This window comes from Macrosteles quadrilineatus, unplaced genomic scaffold (assembly GCF_028750875.1).
Source record: "Macrosteles quadrilineatus isolate MER2022 unplaced genomic scaffold, UCM_ALF_1.0 Scaffold_5__1_contigs__length_97177068, whole genome shotgun sequence".
Classification (NCBI taxonomy): Eukaryota; Metazoa; Arthropoda; class Insecta; order Hemiptera; family Cicadellidae; genus Macrosteles; species Macrosteles quadrilineatus.
Genome location: NW_026542598.1, coordinates 31,395,584 through 31,417,280, shown reverse-complemented (window position 1 = coordinate 31,417,280; position 21,697 = coordinate 31,395,584). Strand labels below are relative to the sequence as shown.

General features: G+C 34.0%; 1 protein-coding gene across 1 annotated transcript; it reads left to right on the top strand.

Annotated features, from left to right (window-relative positions):
* Positions 1-506: 506 nt before the first annotated feature.
* LOC128995504 (uncharacterized) lies at positions 507-3,762 on the top strand. Its single transcript, XM_054420522.1, has 3 exons — positions 507-704; positions 1,503-3,297; positions 3,740-3,762. Exons 1-3 carry the CDS (start codon positions 507-509, stop codon positions 3,760-3,762), a joined length of 2,016 nt encoding a protein of 671 aa, XP_054276497.1.
* Positions 3,763-21,697: the final 17,935 nt, after the last annotated feature.

The following is a 21,697-nucleotide window of genomic DNA, read 5'->3' as shown; positions in this document are numbered from 1 at the left end:
TGAAAGACTCTGTGACATTATAGTCATTTTGTAAACATTATACCAATCCTTCAGTGTTTATATTTTTTGTTGATTGGTTCCGAGTTTTAGGCCCACAAACTATTTAAGTTGAACTAGCCTAATTCATTTTTTTATGTAACGAAGTGAAATAACTTTTTGTGTCTTGTGTATTTTGACTGTATTTTTGTTCAATTATGGCCCCTGTGAACCTAGCCCCGATTAAGGTTTGTACTTATAAAAGACTAACCAAACAATTCAAAGTTAGGCTTGGAAAAATTCAAGAAAATATAGATTATATTAATGAAAGTGCTAAAGCAAACAACCTATCCTCTGTGCAAATAAAATCACTTCATAACTATTTAGATGAAATCAGGAAAAAGCGAGACGACTTTGAACTAAATTTCAGGCGCGTTTTAGAACATTGTTCTGACGAAGAAGTCGATGACATTATTCTAAATGATGATGAAAACACTATTGGTGAATTATGTATACATCTTTGTAGTACTATGGAGTCACTAATCCCTATTGACGAACCTCAATCTCCCTCTCAAGAAATGGTGAATGATTCCAACTGTACTACTTTCATGCAACCTGTCCGCCTACCGCAACTTGACTTGAAAACCTTCTCGGGAAACTCAGCCGAGTGGATTAATTTCATCAATCTTTTTGATAGCGCTGTACACCTCAACACATCTCTGTCTCCAGTATCAAAATTTCAATACCTACTAAGCTGTCTAACTGAAGAACCTCTAAATTTAATTAAAAACTTAAACATCAGTGCATCTAACTACGAAATCGCATACAATTTGTTGCGCGATCGATACCACAATCACAGACGCTTAACTTCTTTACATTTAAATGCTATATTGGATCTTCCCATTGCTACATCTGAAAATACAAAATCAATACGTGAATTTCTAAATCATTTTCTGGAACATACACAATCACTTATTGCTTTAGAAAGTGACATCACTACAAATGACAATCCTTTGCTGTCAGCTCATTTGCTCCGTAGACTTGATAGAAATTTACGGCAAAAACTTGAACATTATCGCTCATTCAAATCATGTGAAACTCATTCGTTACCATCTGTGGACGAAATCATTAAATTTCTCAATGAAGAATGCTCAAACAGTGAAGATGCCAACCTACACTCTTCAACTTTTTGTCACAAGGCTAATTCAAAGCCTGCCCTCACATCTAGTAAAAATTACTCCAAACCAAGCACCCACTATACTGCACTTGTAAGCTCAGGTGATCACTCCACTTCTGTAAAGACATTTCCATCATGCTTTGCCTGTCAACAAACCGATCACAAAATCTACATGTGTAAGGGTTTTGCTAAGAAATCTCCAAACGAGCGTTACAAACTTGTAAAGGAGCAAAATAAATGTATTTCATGTCTTGGCAATCACACACTCAAAGATTGTCGCTCAACAGGCACATGTCTTAAATGTAAACAAAAACACCATACCTTGTTACATTTCGAAAATGTTGTAAAGTCGGTGCAGCCTCCTCCTATAGCCAAACCCTCAAAACCTTCAACTGCTACACCTTCTGTAGTCGCTTCTGCTCAACCAGAAATGTCGCTCTCGATTTCTCAGCCTGCAACTACGGTACTTCTAGGCACCGCTCTCATTAAAATTACCGCTACTAATGGAATCTCTCATGTCTTTCGATGTCTGCTCGACAGTGGAAGTCAACTCAACTTCATGACAGAGAGGGCAGCACAGCTATTAAACGTCTCTCGTCACCGCTCTACTCACACAATCGTGGGAATCTCTGCATCGCAATCCTCAACAAAAGGACATGCACTCCTAGAACTATCCACACTAGGCAGTGAAGTAATTGCTTCAAATCAACCTTTCCATATTCTAGATAGAATTTCCGCTCCTTTGCCGCGTACTCAACTCTCTTTTGAGGTTTACGAACTAGTAAAACCTTTTGTCCTCGCAGATCCGACCTTTCATATTCCTCAGAATATTGACATTCTCATAGGAGGTGCTTTGTTTCCAGAACTTCTTACTCATCAATCCTACCCATTGGGCTCAAACCTTCCATTCGTTATTGGAACACGATTGGGATTTGTGTTAATGGGCAATGCACCAACTTTGTCTAATTCTTCTCCCACCTCATGCCATTCGTCTCTACTATCCACTACAGACGAGTTACATAATACTCTACTTCGCTTTTGGCAACAAGAAGAGGTACCGCAGTGCAATCTTATCTCTGAAGACGATCGCATCGCTGAAGATCACTTCAAATCAACTCACTCCCGCTCTCCAGATGGAACATATGTGGTTCGACTCCCTTTCAAGGACCAACATCAACCACTGGGCACTTCAAAATCTGCTGCTGAACATAGACTTCACTCTATTGAACGAAAGTTTGAATCCAACTCTAATTTCAAGGAATTGTATACACAGTTTATGACTGAATATGAACATCTCGGACACATGGTCAAAGCATCCCCTTCCGATCTTTCGCAGCCACATTACTATTTGCCTCATCACGGTGTACTGAAAGAAACCAGTAGTACAACGAAACTTCGTACAGTTTTTGATGGTAGTTGCAAAACCAGTACCGGTGTCTCACTAAATGATATTCTTTTAACCGGTCGCAAACTTCAAATTGACATTTGTGACATTTTGTTGAATTTTCGTTCGCATAATTATGTGTTCAGTTGCGATATAAGGAAAATGTATCGTTGGATTCAAGTTCATCCTGACGACCAGAAGTATCAGTTAATTTTATGGCGTGATCCAAAGACTCAAGAAATCTCCACATACAAATTAACGACAGTTACATACGGTCTAAGCAGTTCACCTTTCCATGCCATCAGAACGTTACATCAACTTGCTGACGACGAAGGAGGGTCGTTCCCAGCAGCAGCCAAAGTTTTACGGGATAATACGTATGTGGATGACATCATCTGTGGAGCTCATACACTCAACGAAGCTAAGCAACTACGAGATCAGCTGATTGAACTTCTTGCACGTGGTGGTTTTGAGCTAAGAAAATGGACATCCAATTGCCCAGAAATACTCCAAGATTTGCCTCAAGATCATTTAGAAACACCAGTCTTTTTGGAAGCCACTAATCACCCTCATTTTGCCATTCTTGGACTACATTGGTCACCCATTTCAGATTGTTTCACTTACAACTTAAGTCTCCCTGATGGTCCTCCTACAAAACGATCAGTGCTGAGCATTATAGCACGCATTTTCGACCCTACCGAATTTTTGTCACCCGTGACCATGTGGGCAAAAACCCTCATGCAAATACTCTGGTCACAGGGTATTCAATGGGATGACACTCTTCCAAATGAACTTGCCGAAAAATGGCATATTTTTGTTGACGAAACCTCTCTACTTTCGCAGATTAAGATCCCTCGCTCGTTTCATTTCACTACCACATGTTCCTTACAACTCCATGGATTTTCAGATGCCTCCGAAGTAGGATACTCAGCAGTCTTATACTTCCGCTGTGAGTTTTCAACTGGAGAAATCATCACTCGTCAGATTCTCGCAAAAACACGTGTAGCTCCTTTGAAACGTGTTACTCTACCTCGCTTGGAACTATGTGGTGCACACTTACTTGCAAAACTCACAACTTACTGTTGTACAATTTTCAAAGAAAAGATTGACCTTTCTCAAACTACATTGTGGTGTGATTCATCAGTAACCCTCACTTGGTTACACACCCCCTCATATCGACTTAAAACGTATGTTGCCAACAGAGTTGCTCAAGTCCAAGAATTGATCCCCTCTCAATCCTGGCGCTACGTTCCCTCAACGGACAACCCCGCTGATTGTGCGTCGCGTGGTTTGCTTCCCGCTCAACTCATTGATCATCCTCTATGGTGGAATGGCCCTCCATGGTTAACTCTTTCAGATGATCATTGGCCATCTAATCGCTTCGTTCCCATAAACTTGGAAGACACTCAAGAATGTAAAACAATTCCTCTAAATGTCCTAGTTTCAACCCAACCTCCAGAATGGGATCTTCTCTCCAAGTACTCATCGTGGTCCAAACTACTTAGAGTAACAAGCTATGTCTTGCGGTTTATCCACAATGCACGTAACTCTGACCGAAGACATGGGCATCTCACCGTCTCTGAACTTAAGAACTCAGAGCGTACGATCATCAAGTGTGTACAAGCTACAAGGTTTACGAATGAATTGACTCTACTTCACAAAAACAAACCCAGTACCTCTAATCTTCAACGTTTAGACCCTTTTCTGGATGCTTCCGGCATAATTCGTGTGGGAGGCCGGCTTAAGAAGCTATCGTTGAAATTCAACGTCAAACACCCAATAGTACTTCCAAAGAAGCACCATATCGTTTATCTTCTCATAGACTTTGTCCACACTACTCACTTACATTCCGGACCACAACTGACCCAAGCAATCCTTTGCCAAAACTATTGGATTCTTTTGGCTCGTCAAGTCATACGGACACGTTATCATAAATGTGTAAAATGTTTCTAAATGAAACCAAAGAAAATCACCCCACTCATGGGATATCTTCCTACCGCAAGAGTAACTCCAGCTCGACCATTCACTACCAGTGGCGTTGACCCCTTTGATGTGAAAATTGTTAAAGTGTTCCCTCTCCCTCAAAACTAAGCCATAAAACTTAGAAAGACCTGTAAATAGCTGTAAATAATATTCAGAATATTCTTCAGTGCTCCGTTTTTTATACAATTTGGTGTTCATTGTTATAAAACTATCGTTTTATGGAGGCCGGTATGTTCAGTAAAAGGCCAGCTGACCATATGAGCATATTAAAATAATCCCCACATGTCAACAACAATACAATAATAAAATTGTAAAAATGTAAAGATTCCAAGAAAAACATTCTGGTTCAAGAAGTGCAACTTTTCTCTCTTGTAATATCGCTTCTGTGTAACATAATTCATTTCTCTCTCCTTTTATTTTGACTTATTTCATTTACCTTTTCCTTTTGTGTTCATTAAATAAACCCTTTTTAATTTCACTCTAAATTCTGTGTACCTACTGTGAGAACATTTGGACATTAATGAAACATATTATCTTCTTAACTAGAGCCAACATTCGACCAGATCTTCTTTCAAGACCTTAACGTCATGAAGTGGTAACATAACTATAGTTCAGAATTAAAAATTATACCAAAAGTCCAATATTTTCTGTTGTCAAAATTAAATTAATAACCCATATACAGTCCACTTTATTATTTCTACAATAACCTTTTGATTACGCTACAATATGGTAGAGGTCAGCATACGTTTTATTATCTGTTAAAGTGTTTATCAATTAAATAATTTGTTTTATATAATCAGGTTATTGTTAGGAGCTGAAAAATTACGTATTTATGGAATGAATGTTCAAAATATAACAGTTATTCAATAAATAATAGCATATTCAAATGGTTTCTAGAAGAGAATATAAAAAACTAATTAAGTCCAAAATTTTTGTCCAATTTATTAAAATTTCTAAACTCATTTTTTTTTTGCGAAATATTATGAAAAACATGTATATGATGCCGATGGCTCTTACCATGTATTTTCTGCGGCATAAATCGTTTAGTAGTTATTCATATTTTTGTTTCTATGAGGTACTAAAAATAATAATCAACGTCACATCTTTCTCATACCTATTCTATCCTTTACTCATATTTAAATGTTAGTTTATCCACAATTTTGAGCACCTAAAAACGTTTAGTTTCAAAATGTTCGTTGTCCAAAGAAGTGCTCGGGATGGTAGACTATATTGATTATTGACGTAGCTCTTAGAAGCTGGCCAAAATCCTCTTCAATAATGGCAGCTTGGCACACAATACTACTGGAGAACAGCCAGTTATACTCAATGATTTGGCGATTCCTGTTTTATTTATTTTAATTTTTTATAAAACTTAAATCGATAAGATACACTCTTCCTCGAGTTAACTTTTTTAAATATGTTTAGGTTTGAGATATTATTAAGTTCTTGTGAGTATCAAAGTAGGCTAATTTCAAACTTTATGGTTTTAGTTTAGAGATGTAAGCTATGCTTTATAATGTGTGCAAAACTGCAAGCAATATTTAAAGCAATGAGTAAGTTCCAACAATTAAACTAGTTTGAATAGAATAAATCACAACATTTTCCAAATAACTTAATTAAAGATGGCATCATTTTCAATTGATCTTATACCAAGGACAATTTTAAATTAAACTGTTAATTAATAAACCAGACATAATATAACATGATTTGATTTCTTATTCAACAAAAAATAGTTTGTTGTGCAAAATTTAACATTGTAGAATTAAACATTCTCGACTTAATAATATTCAGAAAATAATAAGGAAATTTACAAGATAACGCTTTTTAATTCATCATAATGTGACCCCTTTATGAAAAAAATACGAGTTATTTTTTAAAATCAGATCCCAAAAGTGAAGTGGCAGCTTTGATCAACTGATATGCTGCAAGTGAGACCAAATATGTGTGGATGCTGCTTAAACATGTATTGATTAATTTATGAATAACTAATCAATTAATTAATCAATAACATTTAATGATTGTTCCCTGTTATCGGGATATTGAATTGAAGAGAACCACAATCAGGTTATTTAGATGACTATGTTGTTTGATGCCACTAATATTGTAAAACAAATTTTAAAACTGAATTATTTGTAAAAAGATTTACAGTGACAGTCCTTTTTCAGGATTTCAATAATTGGTCACTCATTCTTAGTTTTCCCTTCAAAATGCACAAAAAAGTATGACAGAATCGCACTTATCTCAAATATTTACTATCCTAAAAACTGTTGTTACAAGTAACACACTTACTTTCCAAAACATTCCTGAGACATAATCTGTAGTTTTGTTTATAATTTAAAAATGTGGGTACATTTCTAGTGAATGTGTTTAACTCGAACGTTTTAACTCTGACAGTGAGATTTTCCTACTTTCAAGCTCTGATCCGATTGAGGTGTTATCTCGCACGCTCTCGTTCCCTAATCTGAACAAACAATGCCCTCTCAGGGAAATTGTTACATTTCCTTGTCATGTTTTCGGTGTCAAACTGAAAACAAAATACCTCCACCGCAGCAAACCTGCAGACTATGTATATTTTCTTATTCGATTTTTACTAAATTATATCCTTAAACTTGTCAGATCTATTCCCTATTTTATTGCCGTTAGATTTAATGGGTACCAAAGTTTGATGCAACAGGAAGGTGCCAAATCCCATCAAAATATATTTATAAACAAGCAAACTACAACAGTTTACTTTTCCTCCATAAGTATAATATGGGAATTTTAAATGTATATATTTTTTGAATTTCATCGTGATTTCAAATCCTACAACAACGTTTCAATGTACAATATTATTTGTTTTAAAGCTCTACACGATTATAATGAAAATTGGGCATTTATATATTTTAAATATTAAAACTAAAAAAAAAAACATAAATCGGTTCCGGGTCTAGGTTTGCTGTGCCAACTACGGTAATAACTTATTCCCTATATGGGAAGTTCACTAAATTGAATCAGATGAATACCAATCTCAACATTTTTCAAAACATCTAGAGCACATATAAATCATAACAGGGATGATTCCTTAAATACAGTTGACAAACATTTATGATATTCTATAGATAATTTAATTTGGACTTAAACCAAACCAATTCCCCCCCCCCGTATTAACCTACGTAAAAATATCAATTTCCCGTTAAAGAATTTTTTTTCTTTACTAACATTTTTGTCCTAGGACGCTAGGCACGAGCCAGGGATTGTTTTTCACATTACTTCAGGCTAGACCTAGGGGTTGCGGCATTATTACTTGATAAAATCCATTGGTGATTTGGCAGGATTTAAACCTGAGACACCTCAAGGACCGAAGTCCCGCGCTCTAACGACTACACCAGCTCGCCTCCCCTTCTTTACTAACATGGAAGAATTGTGGGAATATTTTCCCTTTTTCTTGTTGTGTCTATCTACAACATTGACATTTTTTATTTTTTTAATATGGTAGGTCAAAAGCCTGGTCATGTTACTATCTGGCCCCGACCCCTTTTGTTAGAAGCATCTTGGTTTGATAGCCAATGAATATGACGTCTTCCTCCTGTATTGAATTGGTACTATTTATAATTTAGGGCGCTTTCATTGCCTCACCCTGTAGAATAACATCTACCACTCTTTAATCATAGACACATTATCTCATAGACTCTACTACTGCACTTAACTACGTTTTGCAAGATGATTAAACCTAATTATAACTAGGCTTATAATTATCACATTACCACCACGGCCACGGCATCTGCCCCAGTGATGCATCTCATAATCGGTTTAATTATTCAACATCAATCACCAAAGATAATCTGCTTAGTTCGGTCACAGAAACGTCATAAACAGCTGATTAAAGCTGCCAACTTATCAACATACGAGTGTACCTTTTTGTAACTTGTTTTATTACTACTTATTTGTTAGTTTGTCTAACGAATTGTTATCTAACAAGATCATTAGGCTGTAGATAATCTATAATGATTGGGGTTTTAATCCTGGGCAAGCTTATTTCTCCACAAGCAGTTTCATTTCCAAATAGTAGATATCTCAAGAGGAGACTGTGTACATACAGTATAATCCAAGTCATCATATGAATTGACCTTAACGACAACTTATACTAACGTTTAAGTTACACCATGTCAGTGATACGTAACATCCATTCCTTAAAAAAGGTTTGATAGCTTCAATAACAAGATTTATTTGAATCTGAACAACTTAAAAAAAATATTTTTAAAATTCTCATGAATTAAATAGGATTATTTCACAATATTTAACTGTTGAATAAATTTTCTCCACGTGCAGAATTACGAACCATCCTCTTGATATTTGTATGCAAAAGTAGCTCTCAGAAATAAAATTAGGGAAGCACTGCAGAAAGCGCTAGTTGCAGCGTCTGTTTAATTAAATCTTTATGTTTGTTTTATGCCGCTATAACGTTTGTTCATCATGAGCAATAACTGCATTTTGTTTCAATGCATTAATTAAATTAAAGTCATAATGAGACATGTACAGGGTGAGGCAGTGAGAGCACCCAAATGTTTTTTTCTTTGTCACACTATAAGAAAAGCAACAATGAACGAACAGATAAACTTATAACATCTATTTACAACATGATCATTTAAAACTAATAAAAAATGTAAACCAATATCAGCTGTTAAATTAAGCCTTTGTTAATACAGAGCACGAATACTAGAAAACACCTAGTATAGACCATAAACATAAACAAATTACGTTTTTGGCCCGAAAGTAAACATTATTTAACATTGTTTAAATGGAACTGTCTAAACCATATGTTAATGCTATTAGTATAGGATTCGGGCCAAAAACGTCATTTGTTTATGTTTATCCATACCTACATTTTTCTAGTATTCGTGATACAGAGTGACTGGTCATCAGTCACGAAGTCTTCCATGCCCTGTTTAAGTTGGAGAATCAACCACCTTGATACAACATTTTTTTTAAGTATTTATTTACAATGTATTCTATACTAGAACATGTCCAGATATGCATAACCAGTTAGTCAGTTACCCTAGTTACACTAGTTAGAAACACTGTTATCATTCCATTGCACCCAGAAGGGGTTTCTTCTGTGTGAGTCGCAGTGTCGTGGGACAATAATTAAGTGACATTATGTAATTAACACCTGATTGTTTTATGGTATTAGAAACAACCCAGTATTAGGAAAATCCCACAACTTAAAACTTTGAAGAAATCGTTTACAGAGACATGAATTAACTCATTTCATCAGTTAACATTGTCTCAACAAGAAGTGTTTTTTACGCGTTTCCTCGTTCAACAAAACCATCATCTTACTAATTGCTTTCTTTACTGAAACCTTGATAAGACGTTTCATTAAACAAGGTTATTTTAACATAAAAACTGTTAACATTTTTATACTTAAGTTTTATGTAAATTAGTTAAGGTAGAACATGTTAATTATTAAGCTATTGTTTTGTAAATGTTGTTCATCCCAGATAAAATATATTTATGTTAGCTATACTAAGCAAGATCATTTACAACTTATCATAAAAATAAACTGTGAAATTTTTTAAAATAAAATTGGTGTTCTATATAAAATTATCCTTTGTATTTTGCACAGGTTGTGTCTAAATATTTCACGTTGTTTTAATGTATTTTAATCTGTTAGTACATATGATTATTTTTTGCTTATATAAGAGCTCAACAAACTCATTTTTTCATATTAAACGAATAATTTACCATTGAAAAAACATGACTAAAACTTTTAACTGGAAGAGATAAGCAAGTAGAATTTACATCGTAATAGTCCAGGAGCTGAGGGGGTTTGAGCATGCATAAAAGTAGTACGCAATGTTATTGCTGATTATTGTAATATGGACTGTGGTGATCAAAATTACGTATGTCGCCTATTTCAAAAGTGGTCGATAAGGTGGGGGGGGGGGAGGGGGCAAACATGGCGGTTTGCGCTATGCGTTAAAACACTGATAGTTCGAAAACGGTAAAAGATAGAACATCGGTTAAAACGTCGTTGTAATTCTAAAAATATGGACAACAATAATGGTTATTGGGTCCGAGGTCGTATCTCTATAAATAAACAAGTTATTGTATAAAATATGTAAAAATGGACTTTTCGTGTAGTTTTTTTACCGAAAGTAGAATTAATTTGTGAGTGTCGCAAAGAAGTAATATCAAATATCTTTGGTGATAGTTGTAATATGGACTGTGGTGATAAAAAATACGCATGTCGCCTACTTTTCAGGTGGTCGAGAACTTGGGGGGAGGGGGACAAAGATGGCGGAACGCGCTATGCATCGAAACGACTGTAGCTCGAGAACGGTACGAGATAGGACATCGGTTAAAACGTAGTTTTAATCCAAAAAATATTACCAATAGAAAAGGTCATTGGGTAAAAAGTTGTATCTTAACTAATAAAAAAGTTATAACAATAATAAGTTTAACAAAATCTACATCGTACAGCTATTTTTTTCGAAAATCGTATGGATTGTTGATAAATAATAGTGTAATTACTTGATTACTCGGCTAAATATTAACTAGATGCATTTTCTTATAAGAAAAAAATATATTATTACGAATACATTTGGTTTAAAATGTAAAACACGGCCTCCTAACGCCTTGGGGTTGGTCCTCATAATAGCTGCGCAGTGCTGCTGATATAGGCACAACTGTTAATCTCCCCAAAGTTCATTGCCTTCCAACTCAGTGATATCGGGGTTGTGAAAGTGTTTGTACGGTTTGTACTGTTTAATACTACTGACATATATTATGTTTTATTTATACAAATAACTCTTTTATAAATTTTAATAGTTATTTAATTATTTTAAATTTCAATACATTTTATTTTAAGTTGCTTACGTTTTTTTTTTAATTGTGTGTGGCTGGTTTTTATGTACGTTTGTTCTTAGTGACTAGTGGATTAGGCAATAAAATTTCATCAACTTACAAAAGTTAGGTACCTATTTAAATTCAACAAATAATATGAACAACCAGTGTAATTGTTATGGATAGAATGAAGAGATTTTCCGTATTTTTTGCTATAAGGTATTTACTTTTGTAGTAATGTTTTTTTATTTCATATAATTGTATTGAATAAGAATCTGTTACATAATCATATTGTAATAACCTACAACATTATAATAATTAAAATTGGATTTGTAGTGGTAGTCTGTATTATGCATTTGATTGCGGCGAAACCCCAAGTATTATGTAGTTTGGAGGCCGTGTTTTACATTTTAAACCAAATGTATTCGTAATAATATATTTTTTTCTTATAAGAAAATGCATCTAGTTAATATTTAGCCGAGTAATCAAGTAATTACACTATTATTTATCAACAATCCATACGATTTTCGAAAAAAATAGCTGTACGATGTAGATTTTGTTAAACTTATTATTGTTATAACTTTTTTATTAGTTAAGATACAACTTTTTACCCAATGACCTTTTCTATTGGTAATATTTTTTGGATTAAAACTACGTTTTAACCGATGTCCTATCTCGTACCGTTCTCGAGCTACAGTCGTTTCGATGCATAGCGCGTTCCGCCATCTTTGCCCCCCTCCCCCCAAGTTCTCGACCACCTGAAAAGTAGGCGACATGCGTATTTTTTATCACCCGAAAAGTCCATTTTTACATATTTTATACAATAACTTGTTTATTTATAGAGATACGACCTCGGACCCGATAACCATTATTGTTGTCCATATTTTTAGAATTACAACGACGTTTTAACCGATGTTCTATCTTTTACCGTTTTCGAACTATCAGTGTTTGGCTGGACGCACACTGATCCAGCATTTCACCTGAAGCAAAATGTTGCACAACGATTTGCTTGAAGCGTTTTGTTTATTTGCTTCTCCAGTGTGCGGGAGGTTCAAGCATGATTCAGCAAATGGTTTCAAGCAAAATTAAGAAAAATAAATATAATTACATATTATGTCTACTCGTCTTATACCGCAGTATTGTTTTAACATATGTGACGAGGAAGTCGACTATTGCTGTATGTCAGTTTTTGCAAAATGCTGGACTAAATAGAAAGACAACATTGGGTTCACCCAAATCAATCTGTTGATAGACAGCTTTCCTCTCAGAAATTAAATCAGATCCAAAGAAATTTTACAATCATAGAAAGGGTTTTAAATACGGTAAGAAATTATTATTAGATAGTGTCGTGATGGTTATATAAATAGGTAATGATTAATGAACTGAATAACCTTGGTAATTTCTTAATTATTTTACTACTTTGCATGACTACCAAAATGGTAGCAAGAAAAATTAAACAACAGTATTGTTCAATATAAATTCAAAATATAATTGTTAAGTTTTAACGCAACTTCTAAATTCATTTTTCAAAGAAGAGTTATTTTTTAATCAACAAACGGTCAATTGAATTTTGAAAGCCACTAAGCTTTACTAGCTAGAAAGGATTTGCGCATGCGCATAACGTTTTGCTCCTTGAAACAAACATCGTGCTGTATGGGATCCATTCGTCGAGCAACTGCTCAAATGTTTCAAGGCGTTGCGAGGTGCCTCGCAACGTTTGCTTGATCAGTGTGCGGCGTCCCATTGAAATACATGGAGCGCTCGTACCCAGCGAAACATTTTGCCTCGCAACACTTGCTTCAGGTGAAATGCTTGATCTGTGTGCGTCCGGCCTTTTAACGCATAGCGCAAACCGCCATGTTTGCCCCCTCCTCCCCACCTTATCGACCACTTTTGAAATAGGCGACATACGTAATTTTGATCACTACAGTCCATATTACAATAATCAGCAATAACATTGCGTACTACTTTTATGCATGCTCAAACCCCCTCAGCTCCTGGACTATAAAATAGATAGCCTGTTTTCTATTTCGGTTACATTTGATTGCAATTATGTTGACTTAATATTTTCTTGTAACCAAAAGTATATTTCACGGCACACCTAACTCTTTAATCACTACTTAGTAAATTGTTTTTTCTTTTTTTGGATGGTAAAGTTTTGTAAATATATTATTTAGTGGAACAACCAGAATTATGTAGTAAACAGTACTTTAAAATACATTCTTGTGAACCGAGCTTGTTCCTTAAACATGTTTTCAGCTAATCCACAATAATTATTGAAACACAGGAGTACGTTATTTTATTTGTTTGCTGTCTATGAAAGATGTATTAACTACATATCAACATTAAGCATTTTTACGAAAACAATACTTTCTCCGTAAGGAGAGAAAAAATAGGTTCTTCTGTTATAAGGAAAAAAACTTTCATGAAAAGTGTCAAGTGGTACATTTATTTCTCTTCAAATAAAATATTGTTCAATCCCTTTAGTATTACTAAAGTATTACTAAAGTATAGTGACTTTAGTATTACTAAACCAAGAACACCTGCAAACTGTTATTGATACAAGACGTAAAATAGGAATTAACATGTGTTTAGTTTAGGACTTTGATTTGGTATTATGTGCTCCATAAGTTCCATGCAACTGAAGCCATGTGTTTCTAAAGCCGTATTTCCAACTCACTGTAAACGTTGTTTCTGAGTTAACTTGTTGGTTTGGAACATCTGGTTGTATTGGTTCGTTTCAATTACACGTTCTAATATAGGCAGTTATACATAGGCCTAATTGAAAAGCAAATAAAATAAAGATCGGTTGGTATAACATCATTTTGCAAATTTTAATTTCATTAAAATACATACAAACTTTTTTATTTACACCTATGTTTCGAAAACCGTTCTTACAACACATCTATGATGTATACGAAAATTCATTGCCATGTTTCTATTAGTTTCTAAGTAATAGTGTCCACAAAAATGTCTTTTCAACTTTATACTTGAACGATATTGTTAAGATTTTAGATGTCCAAGAGTACTAGAAAAATATAATTGAAAAAGCACCCAGAGCTACAAATTGATATTATCTATAGCCTAACGCGAATCAAATTCACAGAGAAAAAGACTACACACTCATTATAAGACAATAATCAAATTGGAAATCGGATTCTCTTTTAATCCAATTAGTTCAAACAATTTCGTTGTAACAATATTGTTGCTGACGATGAAAATAACTCGTTTTAGCGTGGTGTGCTTTGAAACAATAATTATATTCGTTGAAGAATTTAATAAAGGTAGTATGACAGTGAGAATTTTAAGGTTATTACCAATTAGTAAACTCGTAATGATTTTCTTAGTGTTAGTGGAACATTTTACAAAGCTGATAACTGTTATAATGTTGAGTTGGCAATGTAATTGTCACTAAACAGCATTCAAAAATTGTTTGTAACTAAACAAATTTATTCTTTGCATTTTAAGGAAGCTGAGCCTTCACTAGCAGTTCACTATACTGCAGGGAAATAGCCCTGTATTTTAGCACTGACTTCTGTATCTATACTTATTTAATACGCAAGCAGGATTTTTGTGACAATTACTCCTCCGAAACTACTGAACCGATTGACATGTTTTTGGTGTCATTGTAAAGAGCGTAACGTGAAGTTGTGCAGGAAACTTTCTTTTTAGGTAAATAATTAGAGAGTGAGGCCCTGGGGCCCTTTAAAGTTTCGTATTTATCCATAAGATTAACATGGGAAACAAAATTTGTTATGAAACTCCAGCTGTTGTCAGAAATTAAAAGTGAAATATTTATTTATGGTATCCATGGTAACAAAGAACAAACCCACAAAATTTAAAAATGTAAACAATCAGAACTAACTGTCAAATTAATTTTGATTTCAAAATTCCACACAGCTGGTCCAAATATATTAAATACTGCATGATTATTAGAACAGGAACTGTATGGATCATAAACATAAATAAAATATGCCACTCGCCCGAATGTAAACATTTAACATTGATTAAATGGAACTACTGTCAAACTATATGTTAATGTCATTAGTATGGGATTCTTTCAGTTACGTCATTTGTTGACCGAGTCTGTCCAATATTTTTTAGCTGCTATTTTACATTTACAACAATATTTTACAGGAAATAATTGCTAGATAAACTCATGGATATAAGTAATAATTCAGATTCTACAATCATTGCTGTTGTTATTAAAACTGTGCATCCGCAGCAAACCAATATTTCCATTTACCTGGCTTAATTTCTACAAACATATTCCCTGAAAATGGTCATTGTTTCCTACATAAATAACAATAAGTTAATTTTAATATGAGTACCTAGGTTTGCTGCTACAGGGAAGGTAGGTGTGTTTTTGTTGAAATGTGGACAGCTTAGTATGATTGTTATTGGTTTGCAAATCCTAATTGCTCGAATTCGAGCAACATGTACACTAGTAGTCTTAAAAATGCTTTGAGCATTTCCCAATTATTGTTGAAATCTATGTGTTAGAACCATGTGTTTTGAGATCAGGTGTTGCAATTAGAATTAGCTGTAGATACCTAAAACGCAGATTTTTAGAAAAATATTTCCATAACAAGTTTTATTTCTTACTCATTTAAATAACCTCAGTTTTAAAATTAAAATTGGAGTTCTGTAATTTGGTTTGCTGCTAAGAGGTAAAAAGTGGGTGTGTTTTTCCTGTTTTTTATTCATAAACAAGCTAACAACAATTTTTTTTCTCCTTAAGAATGAATTGTAAATGTAGCGCTAACTTTATTTAGCATTTATCATTTGAGTATAACAGATACATAGTGGAATGTGGTTCAATAATTGAAGATTGAAAATTGTAAAATTATTGGTGTACTAGTAGCTTTTTATTTTATCTGAGTTTATAAATCATATGTTTCCTTACCTTTTGTTGTATTAAAAATCATTACATTACTGTACTGGCATTATTGTCACATAGGTTATTGATTTGTTCATTGATTTAAATATATATGCATGTTTTAATTGTAAATGTGTTATTTATTGTATTATTTACAAAAACTAATTAAACGCTATCGAGTATTAATTTATTACTGTTCTAATAGAGCAAGACAAATTGGCTGAAAACAACGTCCTGCTTTCACGTGTTCTCATACATGCCGATCTACTCTGCTATCTATCGGAACCCAGTAGAACCAATCTGTCAGTAACGTAGATTTTTAAAACTGCTTCTCTACCTGTAAACAAATCTAAAAACGGCGTGTAAATAAAAAATATTTATTTTGGAACGTGTATATTTGTCATAAATGCATATTCCAAAGCTGCGCACAGTAGGCAATTTCCCTAACCCATAGTCTCATTTGTAAATAGTTGAGTCTCGCTAGTAACAAGTTAGATTGTCAGAACATATAATCGTGCAGCAACCAGGTTTGTAATGGGTGGACCGATGCTTCTAAGTGTAGTATTCGTGGATAACGTCCAGAACGTTGTTCGTCGGAACTTAAAGAGAACCGCATTCTGTAAAACGTATTTAGAATACAAAACTACAGCAATGGGTGTACTGGTGTGTGATAACGCACCCAGTCAAGAGCTGGGCCCAGCTCTCCACTTTCACTTCAGAAGCGGAATTTGTTCACCTTTTGTTTTCTAATTTTATAAAATTTAGTCCTTGGGGACCCCTATGATGTAACAAATACAAAGACATTTAGGAAAACATTTGCCCTCTTTTAGTGAGTTTCCCTTATGGATATAGGGAAAATAAGCTAATAAAATTCACTATTGCAGTAGACATCCTATCTATATAGACCAGCTGTCGCCAATTTGTTATTGAAAAAGAAAATAGTTGTGTGGACCAGTCACAGAATAGGCTAGTGTCTAAAATCAATTTTGTACTATTTTTACCGATTTACTTTTTCATTTTGATGTCCCCAGCAGAGGACAAAAACACCATCCATTCATATTTTTTAAAACGCTAAGATTTTTGCAAATTTTGCCTATTTGTACAAAAGTTTAGCCTACCCACGTGAAAAGATAAATTTAAATACCATCTTATGCACATTTTGTTACATATATATAAATATAGAAAAAGTCAAAATGAATATATGGACACTGAATGTAGTTTTCTATTAGCCTACTTTTTTACCAGCATTCATTGTCAAACGATATCAGTGAGATATCCTGGATCTTAGAAATAATTATTCTAGTTAGGTAATTAGTTATATCGAGGTTAATGAAGAAATATTCTCGCACTCTGTCCGGAGTTTAATTAAAGTTTTCTCAAAGGAATAAAAAATACCAATTATCTCGAATTGTTATAAGGTTCTTTTATGAAATTTCAATCAAACCTTTTGTTAGACACCATCATTAATTGATAGCCCAATAAAAATGGCAAATGGGTCCAGATTTGATCCCATTAAAAACCAATAACATCCCGTTTTGACCACGAGTATTATAGCTACTAAACAACCCGTAAAATTTGGTTTAACATACCAGAGACATACAGCAGCCTAAATCGTAGATAGTTTGATTTAGTTTAAGTGTAGTTTATGAAAACAGATTATACAGGGTTGAAAAAATTCCGGAACAGTTAAATATTTCCAAAAGTTATAATGGCAGAGCTTTAACACTTGGTACGGCCCAATAGGAGCCAGAAGAAAATCTGAGGTCGATATGCACACTAAGCCCTTACTAGTAGAATACAGTTCTGCAAATTTGAACTCAAACGGTCAACCGAGTCGAAAATAGCAGCCATCCAAAAATATGTTTAATCTGTCATTTTAAATCTTTGAACGGCTGCCATTTTTTACTGAGTTGTTCGCTTGAGCTCAATTAAATTGGGATATTATGTTCCACTAATTAAGATCTTTTATTTTATGTACATATCAACCTATTCATACATGTATGATTTTCCTCCGATTTAGCAGGTAGAACTTTTTCTGAGGATGTAGCTTATATACTAGCAGTGCCAATTCAGTGTGTCTTTGAATAGCTGTCATTTTTGTTTCGGTTGTTCATTTAAGTTCGGGTTTTTATTTATTTATTTACGGCAAAATCGCCATTTGTACAATCAATTACATGCATAACAATTTGTGGATTTATTAATTTGTGGGTTTGCTAAGTTGTAGGCCTATTTTACTAACAAAGAACCTCAATTTGATGTGCAAATCAACATATGCTTACATTTTAGATTTTATTCTGATCCTAGTGGGCCGTCCCCCTGAGGAGGTAGCGTATCACCATAGACTAAGCAACACTGATTTATCTATGGTATCACTGAATAATGCGTTAAACATATGTTAATGCACAGTAACTCTGTACCAAGTTTTTAAGCTCTATCTGTATTACTTTTTGAAATATTTAGCCGTCCCGGGACTTTTTTCCATCATGTATATAATGAAGATGAAAACATACTCTGTAAAAATACAAAACAGATATATACCTCAAGACTGAGTCTGCTGATCTATAATAATGATAACTAAATAAATATGTCTAATCTATGGTCGTACTCAATGGCTGTGTATGAAAAAGCCATTATTACAGTACAGTACACAATACATTGCGTCATTTAATCAGCTGATCAACCAGTGAAAGCACTAATAATCAGCTGATCAACCATTGAAAGCACTAACAAGATGATTCCTGTACATTAGCGTCGAATCCCTAAACTGTATATTGTATAGTCCATGGCAGACTTTTCACAAACTAAAATACCATCATTAATTTACAACCAAACTAAAATGTTATGTTTGGGGTTGACTTTTAGGACCTGTTTCTTAATAAACTACAAGTTACAAGTTGTAATTTGCAATTTTGATTAGATTTGCATTGGGTCAGCTGATTTACTAATGATATTAGTTTGTAGTTTATTATGAAACACAAATGTTTTTCATTGTATTTGTTTTATAATTAAGAACACAATGTATTCTAATAAATGGTACAAAGTGTACAGATGAATATACTAAACGATATACTGAATTTTTCACATTCACATTTATTTATCGTCAGTCGATAAAGTAATGGATTACATTCAATATACACTAATAAAGTCAATAGACTGTGTTAGCTCTTTTATGTATGACTAGCTGTACCCGCGGGCTTTGCCCCGTTTAACTTCTTAATTTTCAAGATGAGCTCGTTCGCATGGTTTAAGCCCGTCCTGGTTGCAGTTCGTTCGCTACGCTCACTCACCTTTTGGTTGCAAATCAGCTGTTGTCATAAATAAAAAAAATAATAATAGTACTGCACCCTGTTCGTTATCCTTGTAACTTTAATGCTATTGAACATCATAGAACAGGACCTACTTGTTTAATTGAAACACCTGTTAAGATTCATTAATTCCTTTTAAATATGAAAAATCATAAGGTTAACATGGGAAACTCCAGAGCCACTGGGGCGGAGCCCGAAAGCTCGATTAGAATAAAAACTACTTAGTAGTTTTCCTATTTAATGTCCAAAGAATCGGTGTACAGAATTTCAGCCACCTAGGTAAATGGGAAGTGGGAGAATTAGTAACGAGTGAGTGATTGAGTGAGTGTGTCAGTGAGGGCTTTGCCTTTTATAAGTATAGATAGTGGTTTTTTGTGTAACTAGTGGGAGAAGTGGCACTTTGCTGCACACGAGAGAAATGTTTACGCACGAGCCGTAGGTGGACGTGGAAAGTTCCTCGAGTGCAGCAAAGGCAGTTTGCACTCGCGTTACATTATGTCCTACAGTTACTATAAACCATATAAATAATTAGTCTTTCAAACACTGTACAACGCGTTTTTAGGTTAGGTTAAATCCAGATATTGAACGAAATTGGAAACGCTGCAACAGCTGATAGTAGTCGTAATAACTTTAAGTGTTGCCAACCTATTTTCAAGCGTACACAGATTACGTGCACAGTAAAAGCACGCGGTTTTGTGTTGTTTGGTTGGAATACTATGTGTGCGCCAAAGTAAAAACTGTGCGCCAAAGTAAGGCTTTCTGTACTATAATCTGTCGAAGAAAGCTCACTTTATCGGGTGACTGTAGGGAAAAAAATGTTGACTGTTGACTTATAAAACATTATAACGTTTTCGTTGTCGTCTTCTTGTAATATTCCAACGATTGTTTAGTATTATGGGAAGTTATTATTACCAATAAAGTCACTTATAATTTTTAACATAAAACACTTTTAATCTGTATGTATATAAATAGATTAGGGTTGATTTTACTAGGAAAATACAGGATGACATTTATATCCCATAGAGCTTTCAAGGGAATTTTTAAATGTATTTAACCCAAAAATCGGATCCAAAGCTTTTTCCCACCAACAAAACTAAAATAATAACAATTGTGTGTTCAAACATTATGTGGAAAAAACGCACACATATAGACAAACCTTACTCGTGCTTTTTATTCTTGAAAAGTCTTGGGCTCAGCATGAAATGAGGAGGTTTAATTTTGCTAGAAAAGTCATTGTCAAAGTTAATTTCAAACTTTGTTGTTTTAAGACCACAACTAAAAAGGTAACAACTATTGTTGTGAGAAAAGGGAAAATCCAACAACTTTAAGGCTTAAAACTTGTGTAATATGCAGAGTTAACAAGCCACTAAGGCAAGTTTAAACTGAATTGTGTTTGTTCTTCTACTTTGATGGATTGTACAGCTTTGTTCTGGAAGGTTTGTTTTTATCCTTTTAAATTACAGCTACAGGAATATTTTAGAGTTTAATATCCATGCTGATAGTTTGTAAAGGATATTTAGTATAGAGAAAAATCAAAATATGTGTTTATTTCTTAAAATAATTTGCCTATATTATGTTTGTATGTATGTATTGATATTGTTTGAAACATTAGCCTATTATGTAACAATTAAACAATCCAGAAAGATTACTTAGCATTGGTATTTAAGGTGAACTAGAAAGTGCTTATCTTTATAGGTAATAGTTTTACAAGAGATGAGCTATGTATATGCCATAGTAGTTAAAAAGTATCATAGCCAAGAGAATTAAACACATAATTAAATATATACATTTGTAAATATTTTGTCTATGCTTTACTGCACGTTGAAATTGTTGACAAAAATAAGGAATCATAGAGTTCTGTGGCCTTTTTTTGTACAAGGACTGAGGCCTTTAACATGTACAGAAAGATACAAATTTGAAAGCCTTACGACAAATATTACCTTTCTTCTTTTTTTGTACATCCTAAAAATATAATTCGTCGTCTTTTAACAAAGTTCCTAAACATTTCTATCAAAACACCCAAATATGCCATCAGCTCACGTAAAATAATCAAGGAGAACTGGGTGTAGTTTAGAACCATAAAAAGCTACTGACATTGTTCAGGGCCTTACCAGCGATCTTTGATTATTAGACAACTATATACATTCAGCTATCCAGCCACACCAGCA